The sequence below is a fragment of the Microcaecilia unicolor genome, chromosome 6, assembly GCF_901765095.1.
Source record: "Microcaecilia unicolor chromosome 6, aMicUni1.1, whole genome shotgun sequence".
Lineage (NCBI taxonomy): Eukaryota > Metazoa > Chordata > Amphibia > Gymnophiona > Siphonopidae > Microcaecilia > Microcaecilia unicolor.
In genome coordinates, this window is record NC_044036.1 from 68,531,418 (window position 1) to 68,552,696 (window position 21,279).

The window sequence follows — 21,279 nt, forward strand, 5'->3', positions numbered from 1 at the left end:
AAAAGAGCCTTCGGGTTTTTTTTTTTTTTTTATTTAGAGTTATTCTCTCTCTTTTCTTTTTCCTTTGCTGCTTCTGCCTTAAAAAAAAAAATCCTTTATTTCTTAGTTTGGCCCCTTTTAAGTTTCCTTTCGTTTCACGCGTTTTCTCATTTTTGTGCCCTTTTCTTTGGCACAATCGCGAATTTTGACTTCGCCACCACTATTTTTCCGTCCATGTCATCGAGGACTCCCAGCTAGGGTTACCATATGGCTCCAGAAAAAGGAGGACGGATTGAGCCAGCCGGGTTTTACTTCCATTGCTTTCAATGGAAGTAATTGAGCCAGCCGGGTTTTACTTCCACTGCTTTCAATGGAAAGCAATGGAAGTAAAACCCGGTTGGCTCAATCCGTCCTCCTTTTTCTGGAGCCATATGGTAACCCTACTCCCAGCGGCTTCAAGAAGTGTACTCGGTGCAACCGGTCGATCTCAGGTACCGATCCCCACGCGTGCTGTCTTCAGTTCCTTGGGCCCTACCATGTAAGTTGTGTCTTAGCCTTTAAAGGCGGACACAGGCATCAAGAAAAGCTCTTCAGGATTGTCTTTTTGGAGCTTCGCCTGGTTCTTCGGCATTGACGTCGACATCGGCACCATGGCCAAAATTCAATCCTACCAGCTCTACACGAGCATTCACTTGAGGAACACGGTGAAGCAACTGGCGGACTTGGTTGATAAGCTCCCTCCGGAGCAGGCCAAGCCTTTTCAGGAGGTGGTCAGGCAGCAGAAGGCGTGTCGTAAATTCCTGTCTAGGGGTGCTTACGATTCTTTTGATGTTGCATCAAGAACCGCTGCCCAAGGTATAGTGATGTGCAGACTCTCATGGCTGCGTACCTCTGATCTGGACAGTCGAGTCCAGCAGCGGATTGCGGATATCCCTTGCCGGGGGGATAATGTTTTTGGTGAGAAAGTCGAGCAAGTGGTTGATCAGATCACGCAGCGGGAAACTGCTATGGACAATCTCTCCCGCCGGATGCCTTCTGCTACTACTTCATCAGGTAGACGATTTTTCCAGAGAAGGAAGAATGCTCTCTATGCTTATAACAAGAGTAGGTACAATCCTCCTCCTCGACAGCCTTCTCAGGCTCAGCCCCAGCGTGCTCGTTCTCGTCAACAGCTTGCGCCAAGGCAGGCCCCTGCAGCTCCCCAGGAAAAGCAAAGGACGGGCTTTTGACTGGATTCAGTTGAGCATAGGCGCGGTAAAAGTGTCCGTGCCGGACAACTTGCCAGTCGGAGGGAGGTTAAAATTTTTTCACCAAAGGTGGCCTCTCATATCCTCTGACTGGTGGGTTCTTCAAATAGTCCGGTTAGGATACTCCCTCAATTTGATCTCCAGACCTCCAAATTGCCCACCGGGAGCTCAGTCCTTCATCTTCCAGCACAGGCAGGTACTTGCAGAGGAACTCTTCGCCCTTCTCAGTGCCAGTGCGGTCGAGCCCGTTCCACCAGGGCAAGAAGGGCTGGGGTTCTATTCCAGGTATTTTCTTGTGGAAAAGAAAACAGGGGGGGATGCGTCCCATCCTAGACCTGAGGGCCCTGAACAAATTCCTAGTCTGAGAAAAGTTCAGGATGGTTTCCCTGGGCACCCTTTTTTCCATGATTCAGAAAAATGATTGGCTATGCTCTCTGGACTTAAAGGACACTTACACTCATATCCCGATACTTTCAGCTCACAGGAGGTATCTTTATTTTCGACTGGGAATGCATCATTTCCAGTACTGGGGGCTGCCCTTTGGCCTTGTTTCAGCTCCCAGAGTATTCACAAAATGCCTAGCTGTAGTTGCAGTGTCGCTGCACAGACTGGGAGTGCATGTGTTCCCTTATCTCGACGATTGGCTGGTGAAGAGCACCCTGGAGGACAGTGCTCGGGAGTCCATGCGGAAGACTGTTCAGGTGCTGGAACTACTAGGGTTCGTAATAAATTATCCCAGGTCCCATCTCGCTCCAGTTCAGAAATTGGAGTTCATTGGAGCATTGCTCAACATGAGAACGGTTCAAGCCTATCTTCCTGAGGTATGGGCAGATAACCTTCTGTCCCTAGTGTCCAAGGTTTGAGCGTCACAGCAAGTCACTGCTTGGCAGATGTTGACACTCTTTGGACACATGGCCTCCACAGTTCACGTTACGGTCATGGCACGTCTGTACATGGTATCTGCTCAATGGACCCTAGCTTTTCTGTGGTACCAAGCCACAAGGAATCTAGAAGATGTCATCCTTCTATCCATCGATTTTCTACATTCTCTTCACTGGTGGACGATTCAATCCAATTTGACCAAGGGACGTCCATTCCAACTCCTCAGCCGCAAAACGTTCTGACGATGGATGCATCTCTCCTGGGATGGGGAGCTTATGTAGAAGGGCTTCACACCCAGGGGGCCTGGTCCCCCTAGGAAATATCTTCAGATCAACCTTCTGGAGCTCCAAGCGATCTGAAACACTCTCTCTCAAGGCTTTCAGAGATCGTCTGTCCAACCCAATTATCTTGATTCAAACAGTCAGGTTGCGATGTACTACACCAACAAGCAGGGGGGCACCGGATCTCGCCCTCTGCATCAGGAGGCCGTCCAGGTGTGGCTTTGGGCGCGCCGTCACGACATGTTTCTCTAAGCCACTTAAATAACAGTCTGACCAACAGGCTGAGCAGGGTTATGCAACCTCACAAGTGGTCGCTAAATATGGACGTGGCCTGCGTGATCTTCCGAGTGTGGGGCACCCCCTCGGTGGATCTCTTTGCCACTCAACTAAATTACAAGGAGGCATATTTTCAAAGCACTTAGCTTTCCAAAGTTCCATAGAAACCTGTGGAACTTTGGAAGACTAAGTGCTCTGAAAATATGCCTCAAGGTCCCTCAGTTCTGTTCCAGGCTTCAGGCCCACGACAGACTAGTGTCAGATGCCTTTCTCCTACACTGGGGAGCAGGCCTACTGTATGCATAACCTCCCGTAACTCTGGTGGGGAAAACTTTGCTGAAACCCAAGCAAGCCCGCGGAACTGTGATCCTGATTGCGGTCTTGGCCGTGTCAGATTTGGTTCCTTCTTCTTCTGGAATTGTTCTCCGAAGAACCGTGGAGATTGGAGTGTTTTCCGACCCTCATCACTCAGAATGAGGGGTTTGCTTCTACATCCCAATCTCCAAGTCTCTGGCTCTCACGGCCTAGATGTTGAGAACATAGAATTCGCTTCATTAGGTATTTCAGAGGGTGCCTCCCGAGTCTTGCTTGCTTCCAGGAAAGATTCCACTAAGAGGTGTTACTCTTTTAAATGGAAGAGATTTGCCGTCTGGTGTGACAGCAAGGCGATAGATCACCTTTCATGTCCTACATAGACCCTGCTTGAATACCTTCTACACTTATCAGAGTCTGGTCTCAAGACCAACTCCGTAAGGGTTCACCTTAGTGCAATTAGTGCTTATCATTAGCATGTAGAAGGTAAGCCTATCTCTGGACAGCCTTTAGTTGTTTGCTTCATGAGAGGTTTGCTCTTGTCAAAGCCCCCTTTCAAACCTCCCCCAGTGTCATGGGATCTCAACGTCATTCTCACCCAGCTGATGAAAGCTCCTTTTGAGCCACTGAATTCCTGCCATCTGAAGTACTTGGAGGTTGTTACTTCAGCTCATAGGGTCAGTTAGCTTTCATCACAACAGAGTAGTCCTCCGCATGCACCCTAAATTCCTGCCAGAGGTGGTGTCGGAGTTTCATCTGAACCGGTCGATTGTCTTGCCAACATTTTTTCCCTGTCCTCATGCCCACCCTGGTGAAAGCAACTTGCACACCTTTGACTGCAAGAAAGCATTGGTTTTTTACATGGAGTGGATGAAGCCCTTCAGTCAGTCCGCCGAGTTGTTTGTTGCTTTTGATCCCAACAGGAGGGGAGTCGCCATCAGTAAATGCACAATTTCCAGTTGGCTAGCAGATTGCATTTACTTTGCTTATGCCCAGGTTGGGCTGACTCTGGAGGGCCATGTCACAGCTCACAATGTTACAGCTATGGCTGCGTTGGTGGCTCACTTAGCCTCCATTGAAGAGATTTGCAAGGCTGCAACGTGGTCTTTAGTCCACACATTCACATCTCACTACTGCCTTGAGCAGGATACCCGATGCGACAGTTGGTTTGGGCAGTCAGAGCTACAGAATCTGTTTGGTTTAGAATCCAACTCTTCCCCCCAGGCCCGTTTTTATTCTGTTCCAGGCTGCACTCTGATCTAGTTACATATAGTTGCAGGTTAATCTGCATTATGTCCTCGCCGTTGCGAGGACCAATTGACCATCCATTGTTGTTTTGAGTGAGCCTGGATGCTAGGGATACCCTACTTTTGAGGATTATTCAGCCTGCTTGTCCTTGGAGAAAGTGAAGATACTTACCTGTAGCAGGTATTCTCCGAGGAGAGGAGGTTGATAATCCTCACAAACCCGCCCACCTCCCCTTGGAGTTGTCTTCTCTATCTCTCTTTTTTTACTCTTCACCTAACTGAGGAGTTTTGCTGCGTGGCGGGCAGGAAGGCACTCGGCACATGCGCAGTTGTACATGCGGTGCACTCAGAAGGCTCCTGCAAAAGTTTTTGCTATTTTAAACGCTGGTTCCCGGGCCGGCGCAGATCGCCAACCCACTTGTGAGGATTATCAGCTTGCTGTCCTAGGAGAATACCTGCTACAGGTAAGTATCTTTTGCTTTATTGTAACAACACTGACATGAGTTTTTGTGTGTACAGTATGTTAAAATGTAATGACATTTTGTAAGTTTGACAAATATTTCCCTTGTAAACTTTTTTTTCTTTTTATTGAAATATAAGTTCTCAAGAAACACCGAGCCAGGGGTCCACAAACTGGCCTTAGTGTCAGGATGCAGCTCACAGAGCAGTTCTTTTCTATACCTTGTGCTTTTCTTTACTTGGAATTTGGTAGCCATCACAAAGCAAGCTGTAGAGACCTTAGGGAGTGCCAGTGTATTGGAATACTTTGTACTGAAGACTTCCACCTACACATCAAGTGCCTCAGCGTGAAGGGTCATCAGTGCACTGGTTTCTTGCCTACAGGCAAGAGACCAACAAGAAGATTGCAGGAGAAGAAGCTGCACTGTTCAGAGACACTGGCTATCCTTTTGGCCTCATGAAAACATATGGGCACAAGTTACTGCATGGACTCAAATAAAAATGTTGGAGGGAGCATTGTGCAACAAGAGTTCTGGACTTGGAGCATCCTTGGTAACACCATAATGAGTCAAACAGAGTTGAGCATTATTATGTAATGAGTGCTTGGAAAGTGGATGAGGTGGGGAAAATAGGGATTAGAATTGGGGGAAGTTGGATATCAGCAGTTAAGAGGCAGAGAAAGATGCTTGAGGAAATAGAGAGAGAGAGGGGGAAATGCCAAGAGGAAGCAGGGGAACAGGAGAAGAGTCGGAGGCATAGGACAGATGCTGAAGAAGGAAGGGGGTCGGTCCTGCTAGTTGGTATGGTAGGTTTGCCAAATTATAAGAGAGCTGGGCTGGGTCTCCTTCCTCAGAATATGCTCAGCAAGAGGGAAGACCCCCCCCCCCCCCTCTCTCTCTCTCTCAAAAAAAAATCTTGATGGTTTTAAAATGTCTTATGTGGCTATTTTCATGAAACATTTGGAGATCCCTTCACTAAACCATAGTGAACAATTCACTTTTTAAGAACGCTTATTACAGGAAAGCCAGAGATCATCTGGGTCCTAGGGTACATATCAGGAAGGAAATTGGGTTGACTTGATGGGAGCCTTGGCCTTGCAATCCTTAAAATGATGGCAGATATGTTTGTGTTTAGCTAAACAGAATGAAAAGGTAGATGAAAATGAAGAAAAACGCCGAATTGAGGCAAGAAGAGAGAAGCAAAGACGCAGAAGAGAGAACAATAGTGGAAGGTACGATGATGGATACAGGTTTGTTGTAATGTTAATATTAGAGTGTACCAAATCTGTAAAAAGGACTTGCATGCCCCTGTTTAAAAAACCTGGGTTTCATTTCAGGCATCTTTTTAAAAACATTTTAGAGGGCAGTTCTATAATGGGATACCTGGTGGGAGCATACTTTTTTTTATAGAATACTAGCTTGACCAGCTGTATATGTACTGAACATTTTGGGGTGAGCACTTAAACCAGCCATAGAGCTGGTATGTTAACTCGTAAGTGCTGCAGATACTTACATAATTAAGTCTCCTTGGAGAAGCAGGATCACAACAACTACACATGTGGGTGATGGCCCGGCTCTGTCAGGAGGTGACAGTTCCCTGTTCCAGAGCTCAGAAACCTCTCTGAGCATGTGCAAGAATTCCCGCTTAGCAGCTGTCCTAGAGTGCCTCCAGATCACCATATTAGTCTGCTGAGTCAAGTCCTATTTCAAACTTGCTTTAATTAAAAATAAATAAATAAAGTTTGATCTAGCAGCAATTCTATTTTGCATGAAGAAGCTGCTGGGGTTTCTCCGAGGACAAGCAGGCTGCTTGTTCTCACTGATGGGTGACGTCCACGGCAGCCCCTCCAATCGGAAACTTCACTAGCAAAGTCCTTTGCTAGCCCTCGCGCGCCCGCGCGCACCGCGCATGCGCGGCCGTCTTCCCGCCCGAAACCGGCTCGAGCCGGCCAGTCTTCTTTTGTCCGCACTCGGTACGGTCGTGTTTTCGCCGTGTCGAGCCCCGGAAAGTCGACCTCGCGCGTCCAATTTGTTTTGAACGTGTTTTTTTCCTTCGGGAAAGCTTTGTCCTAGTCGGGAAGTGCTCCGGAAACCCCCCGCCGGGTTTCGTGTAAATCCTCCCCGTACTTCCAGCTTTTTTGCCCCGGTAAGTTTTCTTTCGTCGTCGGGGTAGGCCTCTTTTCGGCCTCGGTCGAGATTTTTTCTCCCTCTAAATTTGGTGCTTCAAATTTCGCCATTTCGGCTTTTGATTTCGCCGGCGTGATTTTTCCGCCCATGACATCGAAGCCTTCCAGCGGCTTCAAGAAGTGCACCCAGTGCGCCCGGGTTATCTCGCTCACTGATCGACACTCGTCGTGTCTTCAGTGTCTGGGGGCCGAGCACCGCCCTCAGAACTGCAGTCTGTGTTCCCTGCTTCAAAGGCGGACTCAGGTAGCGAGACTAGCCCAGTGGAACGTGTTGTTCTCGGGCTCTTCGTCGGCATCGGCACCGGGATCTTCGAGTGCATCGACGTCGTCAGCGTCCAGACCTTCTTCCTCGGCCGCCCCTGCATCGAGTGCATCGAGGCATCGGGCCTCTGCATCGGCGCCGAGACATCGGATAGCTGCATCGACGTCGGTGGTACCAGGACCTCGTCTGCTGATGTCGTCGGACGGTGGTGCATCGGGTGGAGTGCAGGTGAGGGCTGTCCATTCCCCTGCTGGTGGCGGTGAGCCCTCGGGTGGGTCTCCGCCTACCCTGAGGGCTCCTGCGGTACAGCCCCCCCGAGATCGACCTTCTTCAGTCTCGGCCCCGAGGAAGCGACGGATGGATTCGACGTCCTCCTCGTCGGTGCCGGGGAGCTCCGGTGACATGCTTCGGAAGAAATCGAAGAAGCATCGACACCGGTCTCCTCCCCGTGTCGGCACCGAGAGCTCTGGGTCGCCGAGGGATTCGGCACCCAGCAGGCATCGGCACCGAGAGGACCGCTCACCCTCTGTTCAGGAGGTGTCGATGCGCTCCGCTCTGGACAGCCCGGAACAGCCTCCACGCCCGGAACAGGTACTGACGTCGACGCCTGCATCGACCTCTCAGCCTTTCTCTGCAGCCGCTCTAAACGAGAGCCTCCGGGCCGTTCTCCCAGAGATTCTGGGAGAGCTGTTGCGCCCTACCCCTCCGGTACCGGCGGTGCTTGCGCCACCGGTACCGTCGAGCGTGGCGCCGGCTGGCCCATCGCCCAGGTTGAGGTCCCCGACGTCGGTACCGCGTGCGGTACCGACCGCGGCCACCTCCCAGGAAGGCTCCCCGACTACGTCGGCGGAGGGAGCTTCGCCGATGCGGGCGAGGGAGTCTACCTCTCGACGCCCCCATCGTGGACGGGGTTCCACGGAGTCGAGCAGGGCGAGGTTGCAGACACAGGTCCGTGAACTTGTGTCTGACACCGAGGGTGAGGCCTCGTGGGAGGAAGAGGAAGATCCCAGATATTTCTCTGACGAGGAGTCTGAGGGTCTTCCGTCTGATCCCACTCCCTCTCCTGAGAGACAGCTTTCTCCTCCCGAGAGTCTGTCTTTTGCCTCCTTTGTCCGGGAGATGTCTACGGCCATCCCCTTCCCGGTGGTTGTGGAGGACGAGCCCAGGGCTGAAATGTTTGAGCTCCTGGACTATCCTTCTCCACCTAAGGAAGCGTCCACTGTTCCCTTGCACCATGTCCTGAAGAAGACATTGCTTGCGAACTGGACCAAGCCATTAACTAATCCCCACATTCCCAAGAAGATCGAGTCCCAGTACCGGATCCATGGGGACCCAGAGCTGATGCGCACTCAGTTGCCTCATGACTCTGGAGTTGTGGATTTGGCCCTAAAGAAGGCTAAGAGTTCTAGGGAACATGCTTCGGCGCCCCCGGGCAAGGACGCTAGAACCTTAGACTCCTTTGGGAGGAAGGCCTACCATTCCTCTATGCTCGTGTCCAAGATCCAGTCTTACCAGCTCTACACGAGCATACACATGCGGAATAATGTGCGGCAGTTGGCGGGCTTGGTTGATGCTCTTCCCCCTGAGCAAGCCAAGCCTTTTCAGGAGGTGGTCAGGCAGCTGAAGGCGTGCAGAAAATTCCTGGCCAGAGGAGTTTATGACACTTTTGATGTTGCGTCCAGGGCCGCTGCTCAAGGTGTGGTGATGCGCAGGCTCTCATGGCTGCGTGCCGCCGACCTGGAGAATAGAATCCAGCAGCGGATTGCGGACTCGCCTTGCCGTGCGGATAACATTTTTGGCGAAAAAGTCGAGCAGGTGGTAGAGTCTCTCCACCAGCGGGACACCGCATTCGACAAGTTCGCCCGCCGGCAGCCTTCAGCTTCTACCTCTACAGGTAGACGATTTTTCGGGGGAAGGAAGACTGTTCCCTATACTTCTGGCAAGCGTAGGTACAATCCTCCTTCCCGACAGCCTGCGGCCCAGGCTAAGCCCCAGCGCGCTCGCTCTCGTCAGCAGCGTGCGAATCAGCAAGGCCCCGCGGCTCCCCAGCAAAAGCAAGGGGCGAGCTTTTGACTGGCTCCAGCAGAGCATAGCCGACATCCAAGTGTCAGTGCCGGGCGACCTGCCTGTCGGAGGGAGGTTGAAAGCTTTTCACCAAAGGTGGCCTCTCATAACCTCCAATCAGTGGGTTCTCCAAATAGTCCGGCAAGGATACACCCTCAATTTGGCCTCACAACCTCCAAATTGTCCACCGGGAGCTCAGTCCTACAGCTTCCAGCACAAGCAGGTACTTGCAGAGGAACTCTCCGCCCTTCTCAGCGCCAATGCGGTCGAGCCCGTGCCATCCGGGCAAGAAGGGCTGGGGTTCTATTCCAGGTACTTCCTTGTGGAAAAGAAAACAGGGGGGATGCGTCCCATCCTAGACCTAAGGGCCCTGAACAAATATCTCGTAAAAGAAAAGTTCAGGATGCTTTCCCTGGGCACCCTTCTCCCCATGATTCAGCAAAACGATTGGCTATGCTCTCTGGACTTGAAGGATGCCTACACACACATCCCGATACTGCCAGCTCACAGACAGTATCTGCGATTTCAGCTGGGCGCACGCCACTTCCAGTACTGTGTGCTACCCTTTGGGCTCGCCTCTGCGCCCAGGGTGTTCACAAAGTGCCTAGCTGTGGTAGCAGCGGCGCTTCGCAGGCTGGGGGTGCACGTGTTCCCATATCTCGACGATTGGCTGGTGAAGAACACATCCGAGGCAGGAGCCCTGCAGTCCATGCAGATGACTATTCGCCTCCTGGAGCTACTGGGGTTTGTGATAAATTACCCAAAGTCCCATCTTCTCCCAGTGCAGAAACTCGAATTCATCGGAGCCCTGCTGGATTCTCGGACGGCTCGCGCCTATCTCCCAGAGGCGAGGGCCAACAACTTGTTGTCCCTCGTCTCGCGGGTGCGAGCGTCCCAGCAGATCACAGCTCGGCAGATGTTGAGATTGCTGGGCCACATGGCTTCCACAGTTCATGTGACTCCCATGGCCCGCCTTCACATGAGATCTGCTCAATGGACCCTAGCCTCCCAGTGGTATCAGGCCGCCGGGGGTCTAGAGGACGTGATCCACCTGTCCACGAGTTTTCTCGAATCCCTGTATTGGTGGACGATTTGCTCCAATTTGACTCTGGGACGTCCCTTCAAAATTCCTCAGCCTCAAAAAGTGCTGACCACGGATGCGTCTCTCCTGGGATGGGGAGCTCATGTCGATGGGCTTCACACCCAAGGAAGGTGGTCCCTCCAAGAAAGCGATCTACAGATCAATCTTCTGGAGTTGCGAGCGATCTGGAACGCTCTGAAGGCTTTCAGAGATCGGCTGTCCCACCAAATTATCCAAATTCAGACAGACAATCAGGTTGCCATGTACTATGTCAACAAGCAGGGGGGCACCGGATCTCGCCCCCTGTGTCAGGAAGCCGTCAGCATGTGGCTCTGGGCTCGCCGTCGAGGCATGGTGCTCCAAGCCACATATCTGGCAGGCGTAAACAACAGTCTGGCCGACAGGTTGAGCAGGATTATGCAACCTCACGAGTGGTCGCTCAATTCCCGTGTGGTGCGACAGATCTTCCAGGCGTGGGGCACCCCCCTGGTGGATCTCTTCGCATCTCAAGTGAACCACAAGGTCCCTCAGTTCTGTTCCAGGCTTCAGGCCCACGGCAGACTGGCGTCGGATGCCTTCCTCCTGGATTGGGGGGAAGGTCTGCTGTATGCTTATCCTCCCATTCCTCTGGTGGGGAAGACTTTGTTGAAACTCAAGCAAGACCGAGGCACCATGATTCTGATTGCTCCCTTTTGGCCGCGTCAGATCTGGTTCCCTCTTCTTCTGGAGTTATCCTCCGAAGAACCGTGGAGATTGGAGTGTTTTCCGACCCTCATCACGCAGGACGAAGGGGCTCTTCTGCATCCCAACCTCCAGTCCCTGGCTCTCACGGCCTGGATGTTGAGGGCGTAGACTTTGCCTCTTTGGGTCTGCCAGAGGGTGTCTCCCGCATCTTGCTTGCTTCCAGGAAAGACTCCACTAAGAGAAGTTACTTCTTTCATTGGAGGAGGTTTGCCGTCTGGTGTGACAGCAAGGCCCTAGATCCTCGCTCTTGTCCTACACAGACCCTGCTTGAATACCTTCTCCACTTGTCTGAGTCTGGTCTGAAGACCAACTCCGTAAGGGTTCACCTTAGTGCAATCAGTGCATACCATTACCAAGTGGAAGGTAAGCCGATCTCAGGACAGCCTTCAGTTGTTCGCTTCATGAGAGGTTTGCTTTTGTCAAAGCCCCCTGTCAAGCCTCCTACAGTGTCATGGGATCTCAATGTCGTTCTCACCCAGCTGATGAAACCTCCTTTCGAGCCACTGAATTCCTGCCATCCGAAGTACTTGACCTGGAAGGTCATTTTCTTGGTGGCAGTTACCTCGGCTCGTAGAGTCAGTGAGCTTCAGGCCCTGGTAGCCCAGGCCCCTTACACCAAATTTCATCACAACAGAGTAGTCCTCCGCACTCACCCTAAGTTTCTGCCAAAGGTTGTGTCGGAGTTCCATCTGAACCAGTCAATTGTCTTGCCAACATTCTTTCCCCGTCCTCATTCCTGCCCTGCTGAACGTCAGCTGCACACATTGGACTGCAAGAGAGCATTGGCCTTCTATCTGGAGCGGACACAGCCCCACAGACAGTCCGCCCAATTGTTTGTTTCTTTTGATCCCAACAAGAGGGGAGTGGCTGTAGGGAAACGCACCATATCCAATTGGCTAGCAGATTGCATTTCCTTCACTTACGCCCAGGCTGGGCTGGCTCTTGAGGGTCATGTCACGGCTCATAATGTTAGAGCCATGGCAGCGTCGGTAGCCCACTTGAAGTCAGCCACCATGGAGGAAATTTGCAAAGCTGCGACGTGGTCATCTGTCCACACATTCACATCTCATTACTGCCTGCAGCAGGATACCCGACGTGACAGTCGGTTCGGGCAGTCAGTTCTTCAGAACCTGTTTGGGCTTTAGGATCCAACTCCACCCCCCGAGGGCCCTGTTTGTTCTGTTCCAGGCTACACTCTCAGTTAGTTGGTAAATTTTTTAGGTCAATCTCAGTTATGTCCTCGCCGTTGCGAGGCCCAATTGACCAATGTTGTTGTTTTGAGTGAGCCTGGGGGCTAGGGATACCCCATCAGTGAGAACAAGCAGCCTGCTTGTCCTCGGAGAAAGCGAATGCTACATACCTGTAGAAGGTATTCTCCGAGGACAGCAGGCTGATTGTTCTCACAAACCCGCCCGCCTCCCCTTTGGAGTTGTGTCTTCCCTTGAAGTGTATTGTCTTGCTACATACTGGACTGGCCGGCTCGAGCCGGTTTCGGGCGGGAAGACGGCCGCGCATGCGCGGTGCGCGCGGGCGCGCGAGGGCTAGCAAAGGACTTTGCTAGTGAAGTTTCCGATTGGAGGGGCTGCCGTGGACGTCACCCATCAGTGAGAACAATCAGCCTGCTGTCCTCGGAGAATACCTTCTACAGGTATGTAGCATTCGCTTTACAAGATGTCCAGTGTAAAAAACAAAATGTCTGTTAGACATGCACAATTTGTGTGTGTGCTGTCTGGGACCATTACATAATAAAACTTGTATTTGTTGGGCCCCAAATCACCAAGGGCCAGTAAATTGAGAGGGCATAAGCTCCCATGATTTTCTAAAAGGTAAAGGATCTTAAAAAAAAGAAAAAACATCACTGAGTGGTGGTTGACATGCCAGGGTAGAGAAACATAATTCAGACCATTTAGACACTCTAATAAAGGGATCAAAACAGGGCTCACTAACCATGAAAACATTCTCATTGAGAGATGCCCACAAAAAATCCTGAGTTAAAACAATCAACAAGCTTCTGGTTGTCTTCCCAATACCAGCAAGCCTGCCTCTAGCTTCACCTAACAGCTTTACTTCCTGACACAGCCACATGGCGTTCTTCAGCAAAGCTGCATAGTAATAGGGCTTCCCTTTGACATGTTTCGCCTTCAGCACTGGAAACTCCACCTCCTTCACAATGTCACATAGTATGGAGATTCACTGACATTGGTGCACCATATTAGGACCTCCTCTCAAGGTATTCCATCTTCAGTGAGGTACACTCAACACTCAAGTGGCACAGAATGTCTTAAGACTCACCAGAGCACTGTGAGGATTTCCCTCTGTATTTACCCTCAGTGCCGAAGTCTATCCACACAAAGAGAATTTTAACAATTCCCTGGTGCAATCTATAGCTCTTCTTCCTTGAACAGTTCATGATGCTGCTCCAGGGTTCGTCTCCCCTTTCCAAAAGTGATCAAGAAGGCACAGTTCATCCCCTCTGTCAAAACATTGTAGCAGCATCTTAAAAGCGAATGCTCTGAGCCCCTGCAGCCCTTGAAAGTGCAGATCAAAGACAAGTTATATTCATAATCCAAAGAGAAATACCTAAAAGTTCATCATTTTTGCTTTTGTCTTGTCACACTAAGGAGAGGCAGGCATCTAGAGAAGGAACCTCAGTCACATCCAGTATTCATAGAACTGGAGAGGAGAAATATGACATGGAGATCTCGAAGCTGACATTTCCTAAATGTAATCATCCTCAAAGTCACTAAGAAGAAAAGAGCCAATATCATCACCATCTCCATCCATAGCCTCAAAAGATGAATAGCACTGGGGAAACCTCATGAAAGACTCCAGAGGAAATTGGAGAGTCATGGGGATAGGAGGTAGTGTCCTATTGTGGATTAAAAACTGGTTAAAAGATAGAAAACAGAGAGTAGGGTTGAATGGTCGGTATTCTCAATGGAGAAGGGTAGATAGTGGGGTTCGGCAGGGGTCTGTGCTGGGACCGCTGTTTTTTAACATATTTATAAATAATCTAGAGATCGGAGTAGCTAGTGAGGTGATTAAATTTGCTGATGACACAAAGTTATTCAAAGTTGTTAAATTGCAAGAGGATTGTGAAAAATTACAAGAGGACCTTATGAGTCCAGGAGAATGGGCATCTAAATGGCAGATGATGTTTAATGTGAGCAAATGCAAAGTGATGCATGTGGGAAAGAGGAATCCGAATTATAGCTACGTCATGCAAGATTCCACGTTAGGAGTCACTGACCAAGAAAGGGATCTAGGTGTCGTAGTTGATGATGATACGTTGAAACCCTCTGCTCAGTGTGCAGCGGCAGCTAAGAAAGCAAATAGAATGTTAGGTATTAGGAAAGGAATGGAAAACAAAAAATGAAGATGTTATAATGCCCTTGTATTGCTCTATGGTGCGACCGCACCTTGAATATTGTGTTCAGTTCTGGTCGCCGCATCTCAAAAACGATATAGTGGAAATAGAAAAGGTACATAGAAGGGCGACGAAAATGATAAAGGGGATGGGACGACCTCCCTATGAGGAAAGGCTGAAGCGGCTTGCGCACCTTGGAGTGCAAGAGAGCATTGGCGTTTTACATTGTACGGTCGAAGCCCTTCAGGCAGTCCACCCAGATGTTTGTTGCTTTTGATCCCAACAGGAGGGGAGTCCCCATCGGTAAACACACCATTTCCAATTGGCTAGCAGATTGCATTTCCTTCGCTTATGCCCAAACTGGGCTGACTGTGGAAGGTAATGTCAGAGCCATGGGTGCGTCGGTGGCTCACTTAAAGTCAGCTTCCATTGAAGAGATTTGCAAAGCTGCAATGTGGTCTTCAGTCCACACATTCATATCTCACTACTGCCTTGAGCAGAATACCCGACAGGAAAGTCGGTTTGGGCAGTCAGTGCTACAGAATATGTTTGTGGTTTAGAATCCTACTCCACCCCCCTAGGCCTGTTTTGTTTTGTTCCAAGCTGCACTCTCAGCTAATTGTATATAGTTTCAGGTTAATCTATGTTGGTTCCTCGCCGTTGCGAGGTCCAATTTACCAACGTTTGTTGTTTTGAGTGAGCCTGGATGCTAGGGATTCCCCACTTGTGAGGATTATTACAGCCTGCTTGTCCTCTGGTAAAGCAAAGATACTTAACTGTAGCAGATATTCTCTGAGGACATCAGGCTGATAATCTTCACAAACCCGCCCACCTCCCCTTGGAGTTCTGTTCTCTATATTTCTATTTTACTTGTGATTGAACTGAGGAGCGTGGCTGTTCAGCGGGTGGGAAAGCGCGCAGTCTGATGTAAGATGCTTTCTTTTACTATGTAAGCCGCACTGGACCTGCTGTATGTGGGAAAGAGTGGGGTACAAATGTAATAAATAATAAGAAGGCTCTAGCAAACTTTTTTGCTATTTCAAATACCGGTTCCTGGGCCGGCGCGGATCGCCAACCCACTTGTGAGGATTATCGTCCTGTTGTCCTTGGAGATTACCTGCTACAAGTAAGTATCTTCGCTCTAGGGGCAGAAGCAAGGGAGGTTTACTCAGATTAAGCCCTTCAGGGATAGAACAATTTCTGCTAAGTAGTAGTAGTACTGAATCTGAATTTCTCCGAGGACAAACAGGCTGGACATCATCACGCATGGGTCGTCGTCCGCGACGGCCCAGGAGCTCCGGAATTCAAAGAAAAACTTCAAAAAAAATTCTAGAAGCAACGCGACGAGCGCGGGGACAACGCACCGCACATGCGCGAGTGACGCAACACCTGCGCGCTTCCCTCAGTTTCTTTTTCTCCGCTTCACGAGAGAGAGAGTTCTTTTTTCGAGCGCTCCTCGCGTTTCTGGCCCAGGAGACTTGTTTGTTGCGTTTACGTTCTCCGTTTTGTCCCCTTTTTTTTACTTCTTTATTGTTTTGTTTTATTAAAAAAAAAATTCCTTACTTTCGTAGGTTTTTCTCCTTCTTTCCTAAGTTTCCTTTCTCTTTCGATCGCGGCCGCGATATTCCCTTTTTCCTTTTGTGCCTTTTCGGTGGCACCATCGAGTCGTTTGATTTTTCGACCACTATTTTTCCTCCCATGTCATCGAGGACTCCCAGCAGCTTCAAGCGCTGTTCCTGCTGCAACCGGACCATCTCGTCGACCGACCCTCACGCTTGGTGTCTCCAGTGCCTCTGGCCCAACCATCTACCAGCTTCTTGTAAGCTTTGTAAATTGATGAAAAAAAGGACCCAGGTGGCTCGAGAGGCTCAGCGCGAGAAGCTTTTTCCAGATCGGTCCGGTCCTTTGACGTCGGCATCGACATCAGTACCGAGGTCGAGGGAAGTGGCATCGAGAGTCCAGGTAATGGCTCCCGAGAGACCTGTTACAGCTGGGAGCAGCGAGGCATCGAGTGGGTCTCCACCCGTCTCGTAGCCTACTGCTATGCAGGCCTCCCGGGACCGACCTGAGTCGGACCTGGCCCCGAGGAGGCGTGAGGATTCCACTTCCTCCTCATCGGTACCGAGGAGTGTTGATGTTGGGCGAAGGCTAAGAAGCATCGCCATCGATCTCCTTCCCGTCACGGTACCAAGAGCTCCGGGGAGCCGAGGGAGTCGGCACCCGAGAAGCGTCGGCGCCGGGAGGACTGCTCACCCTCCATTCAGGAGGTGCCGTTGCGTCGGTCGTCTAGCAGCCAGGTACCGGTTCTCGAACCTCATCTGATTCTGGCACCGACTCCTGTACTGGCCCCACAGCTTGTTCCGATGGCAGCCCTCGGTGAGTGTCTCCGGGCCACGCTTCCAGGACGTTTGGAGGGGATGATGCACCTACGGTACCTACTGCTGAGACGGTGTCTGGCCCATCTCCTGTGCGGAGGTCCCCGCCCTCGGTACCGCTTGTGGTGCCTGAGTCGGTTGCCACCCGGGTGGACTCTCCCTCGACGTCGGTGGAGGAAGCTTCGCCGGAGTCCAGGCCAATATCCGCTTCTCGACGCTCTTCACGAGGACATCGATCCTCGAGGTCAAGGCAGGCTCGGGTTCTGGCTGCTCTTCGAGAGCTATTGTCCGACACTGAACAGGAGCACTCATGGGGAGAGGAAGAAGACCCCAGATATTTTTCAGAGGAAGATTCTCAGGGGCTTCCCTCTGATTCCACTCCACCTATTGAGGTTAGACAATCTCCACCTGATTGTCTCTCCTTTTCATCTTTTGTGCGGGAAATGTCTCAGGAAATTCCTTTTTCCATGGAGGCTGTGGATGAGCCCAGGGCTGAGATGTTCGAGGTCCTGAATTATCCTTCTCCACCAAAAGAGGTTGCAACGGCCCCCTTGCACAATAAACTCAGGGAAGTGATGTTGCGAAATTGGTCTTGCCCTCTGTCTAACTCAGTGGTCAACAAGAAGTCCGAGTCCCAGTACAGAGTCCACGGTGAGCCTGTGATGGTGAAGGCCCAACTTCTTCACGATTCCATGGTGGTGGACTCTGCTCTCAGAAGATCCAAGAGTACTAGGAACTATGCCTCAGCGCCCCCAGGCAGAGAGTCTAGGACCTTGGATTCTTTTGGGAGGTGTACGTATCAGGCCGGAATGCTCGCGGCCAAGATTCAAACATACCAGCTGTACACCTTGTGAAAGATCCGTCCCTCTTCCAGGGGTTCTCAGGATCCCGTCTCTTCCTTTGGAGACTCTGGCTATGCCCGGCCCCATAACCCACTGTAATCCACAGGGCACGACTCGGGTAACAAATAATTCCAAAAGAAAACCAGCAAGTTTTTATTTCCTTGGTGCTCACAGTCCAGCAGTTCAAAATAAAACAGGAACAAAAACACAGCCCCCACTGTTTTTCGTCTTCAATGGAATCAGCACAGCAGGGTAAAAAGAAACATAAACCCCACTGCTTCCAGAACTCAGTTTGTTCCCCTTAAACAGTCCTACAGCCTAGCGCTTCATCCCACTGGGGAGCGTCTGCAGGCTATAGCTCAAAAAAGGCAAAACCACTGCTACATGTCTTCCCCAGGTGCAATGGCAAACAGTTAAAAAAAAAATATCTTCCTTTCTCTTTGAGTAGTTCACACAGGAAAAAACAATAATCCCTCCCAAAACAATACCAAGAAGTCACCTGCTTCCTCAGCTTTTCCCCAATGATTGAGCCCATGCTGCTATGTCCATGGGCTCCTCCAGGCTCTCCCCCTTCTCTCTCTCTCCAGCCTCTTGCCACTCCATGGGTTCCTCGTCCCACCCTTTTCTCAGCTGTTCCTCCTCCTCCTGATTAACCCCAGGGGACACCTCCCTTGCCTTGTCATGGTTCTCCCCTGGAGGCTGCTGGGGAGGATAGTTTCTCTACCAGGGTTTTCCCCGGGGCTGATGGGTATTGTAGTTCTTTTCCAGCCTCCATTTTTCAGTGGGAAGAAACCCTTTTCTTTTTCTCCCTCTGCAGAAGTAGCAAAGGCAGGGCTGTGTTCTGTCTCCCTTTCCTCGGGACCCTCTTCACTTCTTCTTCCTCCACTTTCATTTTATCCACCCCCTCGTCCTCCTCTTCGCAACCAGCATCCACTTACGGAACTCGATAAAGCAACTGTCCAGTTTAGTTGAAGGTCTTCCTCTTGAGCTTGCCGAATCTTTTCACCAGGTGGTCAGGCAGCAGAAGGCGTGTCGCAAATTCCTGGCCAGGGGAGCTTTTGATTCTTTTGATGCGGCATCCTGGGCGGCTGCTCAAGGTATCGTGATGCGCAGACTTTCCTGGCTGCGTGTCTCGGACCTGGATCAGAAGACCCAGCACCGTATGGCGGATGTTCCTTGCTGGGGGCACAATCTTTTTGGAGAGAAGGTTGAGGATATGGTTGATTCCCTCAAAAAGCACCATGATGCTATGGACTCTCTCGGCCGCAGGATGCCTTCTGCTACTACTACTACTACTATTTAGCATTTCTATAGCGCTACAAGGCGTACTACCTCCTAGGAGTTTTTTTGGAGGGAGGAGGAGTGCTCCCTATTCCTCTAATAGGCGTAGGTACACTCCTGCTTCCCAACAGCCTGTTCAGGCTCGCCCCCAGCAAGCTCGCTCTCGTCAGCGGCGTGCGCCTCAGGCCCCTCTGGCTCCCCAGCAAAAGCAAGGGACGGGCTTTTGACTGGCTCCAGAGCAGCATAGCCGACATCAAAGTGTCTGTACCAGACTATCTTCCTGTAGGAGGGAGGCTTATATTTTTTCACCAAAGGTGGCCTCTGATAACCTCCGACATGTGGGTTCTCCAAATAGTCCGGTCCGGATACGCTCTCAATCTGGAATCACTACCTCCAAATTGCCCACCGGGAGCTCAATCCTTCAGTTCCCAGCAAAAACAGGTACTTGCAGAGAAGCTCTCCGCCCTTCTCAGCGCCAATGCGGTCGAAGCCGTTCCACCAGGGCAAGAAGGGCTGGGATTCTGTTCCAGGTACTTTCTTGTGCAAAAGAAGACGGGGGGGATGCGTCCCATCCTAGACCTCAGAGGCCTGAACAAATTCCTGGACCGAGAAAAGTTCAGGATGGTTTCCCTGGGCACCCTTCTTCCCATGATTCAGGAAAACGATTGGCTATGCTTTCTGGACTTAAAGGATGCCTACATTCACATCTCGGTGCTTCCAAGTCACAGGCAGTACCTCCGATTTCGCCTGGTAACTCAGCATTTTCAGTACTGCATACTGCCCTTTGGTCTCGCTTCTGCGCCCAGAGTATTCACAAAGTGCTTGGCAGTTGTTGCAGCATCGCTACGCAGACTGGGAGTGCATGTCTTCCCTTATCTCGACGATTGGCTAGTGAAGAACACCTCGGAGACAGGGGCTCTATAATCCATGCGGATCACTATTCAACTGCTCGAACTTTTGGGGTTTGTAATCATTTATCCCAAGTCCCATCTGGTCCCCGTGCAGAAATTGGAATTCATAGAGGCTCTGTTGAACACACAGACGTCTCGGGCCTATTTACCCCAGACAAGGGCAAACAACCTTCTGGCCTTAGTGTCCTCAGCTCGAGCGTCTCAACAGATCACAGATCGGCAGATGTTGAGACTTCTGGGCCATATGGCCTCCACAGTTCATGTGACTCCCATGGCACGTCTACCTATGAGATCGGCTCAGTGGACTCTAGTTTCCCAGTGGTGTCAGGCTATGGGGGATCTAGAGGTTGTCATCCATCGCTCCACCGACTTTTGCAGTTCCCTTCATTGGTGGACCTTTCGATCCAATCTGGTCTTGGGACGCCCATTCCAAATACCTCAGCCACAGAAAGTGCTGACGACAGATGCATCTCTTCTGGGGTGGGGAGCTCATGTAGATGGGCTTCACACTTGAGTTTGGTTCTTCCAGGAAATGCGTATTCAGATCAACCTCTTGGTTTTGGGCGAGCCAGCATGGCATGCTTCTCCAGACTACATATCTGGCAGGCGTAAACAACAGTCTGGCCGACAGGTTGAGCAGGATAATGCAACTTCGAGTGGTCCCTGAACATGGGCATTGTCCGCAAGATCTTCCGAGTGTGGGGCACCCCCTCGGTGGATCTTTTTGCCACTCAGTACAATCACAAGGTTCCTCAATTCTGTTCCAGGCTTCAGGCCCACGACAGACTAGCGTCAGATGCCCTTCTCCTTCATTAGGGGAGGGGTCTCCTGTACGCGTATCCTCCCATTCCTTTAATCAGGAAAACTCTGCTGAAACTCAAGCGAGACCGCGGAACCATGATTCTGATAGCACCTTACTGGCCTCGTCAGGTATGGTTCCCTCTTCTTCTGGACTTGTCTTCAGAAGAACCTTGGAGATTGGACTGTTTTTCGACCCTCATCACTCAGAACGACTGGTCGCTTCTACACCCCAACCTCCAGTCTCTGGCTCTCACGGCCTGGATGTTGAGAGCTTAGAAGTTGCCTCTTTAGGCCTTTCAGAGGGTGTCTCCCGAGTCTTGCTTGCTTCCAGGAAAGATTCCACAAAAAGGAGTTATGGTTTTAAATGGAGGACGTTTGCCATCTGGTGTGACAGCAAGGCCCTAGACCCTTTTTCTTGTCCTACACGGACCCTGCTTGTGTACCTTCTACACTTATCGGAGTCTGGTCTTAAGACTAACTCAATAAGAGTTCACCTTAGTGCAATCAGTGCTTACCATCACCGTGTAGAAGGTCAGCCTATCTCTGGACAGCCTTTAGTTCGCTTCATGAGATGTTTGTGTCAGCAATCGTTGTCTAGGGTTGGTCCCAGGTCCAGTTCACAGAGGCAGTGGGTTCTCAAAGAATGCACAATCCACACGGGTTTGGATATATATATGTTTGCA

The 21,279-nt window shown here is 50.8% G+C and overlaps 1 protein-coding gene across 1 annotated transcript in view; it reads left to right on the top strand.

Moving 5' to 3' along the window:
- Positions 1–21,279, top strand: part of LOC115471752 (DBIRD complex subunit ZNF326-like) — a 90,566-nt gene that overhangs the window by 35,574 nt on the left and 33,713 nt on the right. The window contains exon 5 of the mRNA XM_030205567.1: positions 5,818–5,914. Coding sequence (XP_030061427.1) covers positions 5,818–5,914 — 97 coding nt within the window. The remainder of the gene's footprint in view (positions 1–5,817; positions 5,915–21,279) is intronic.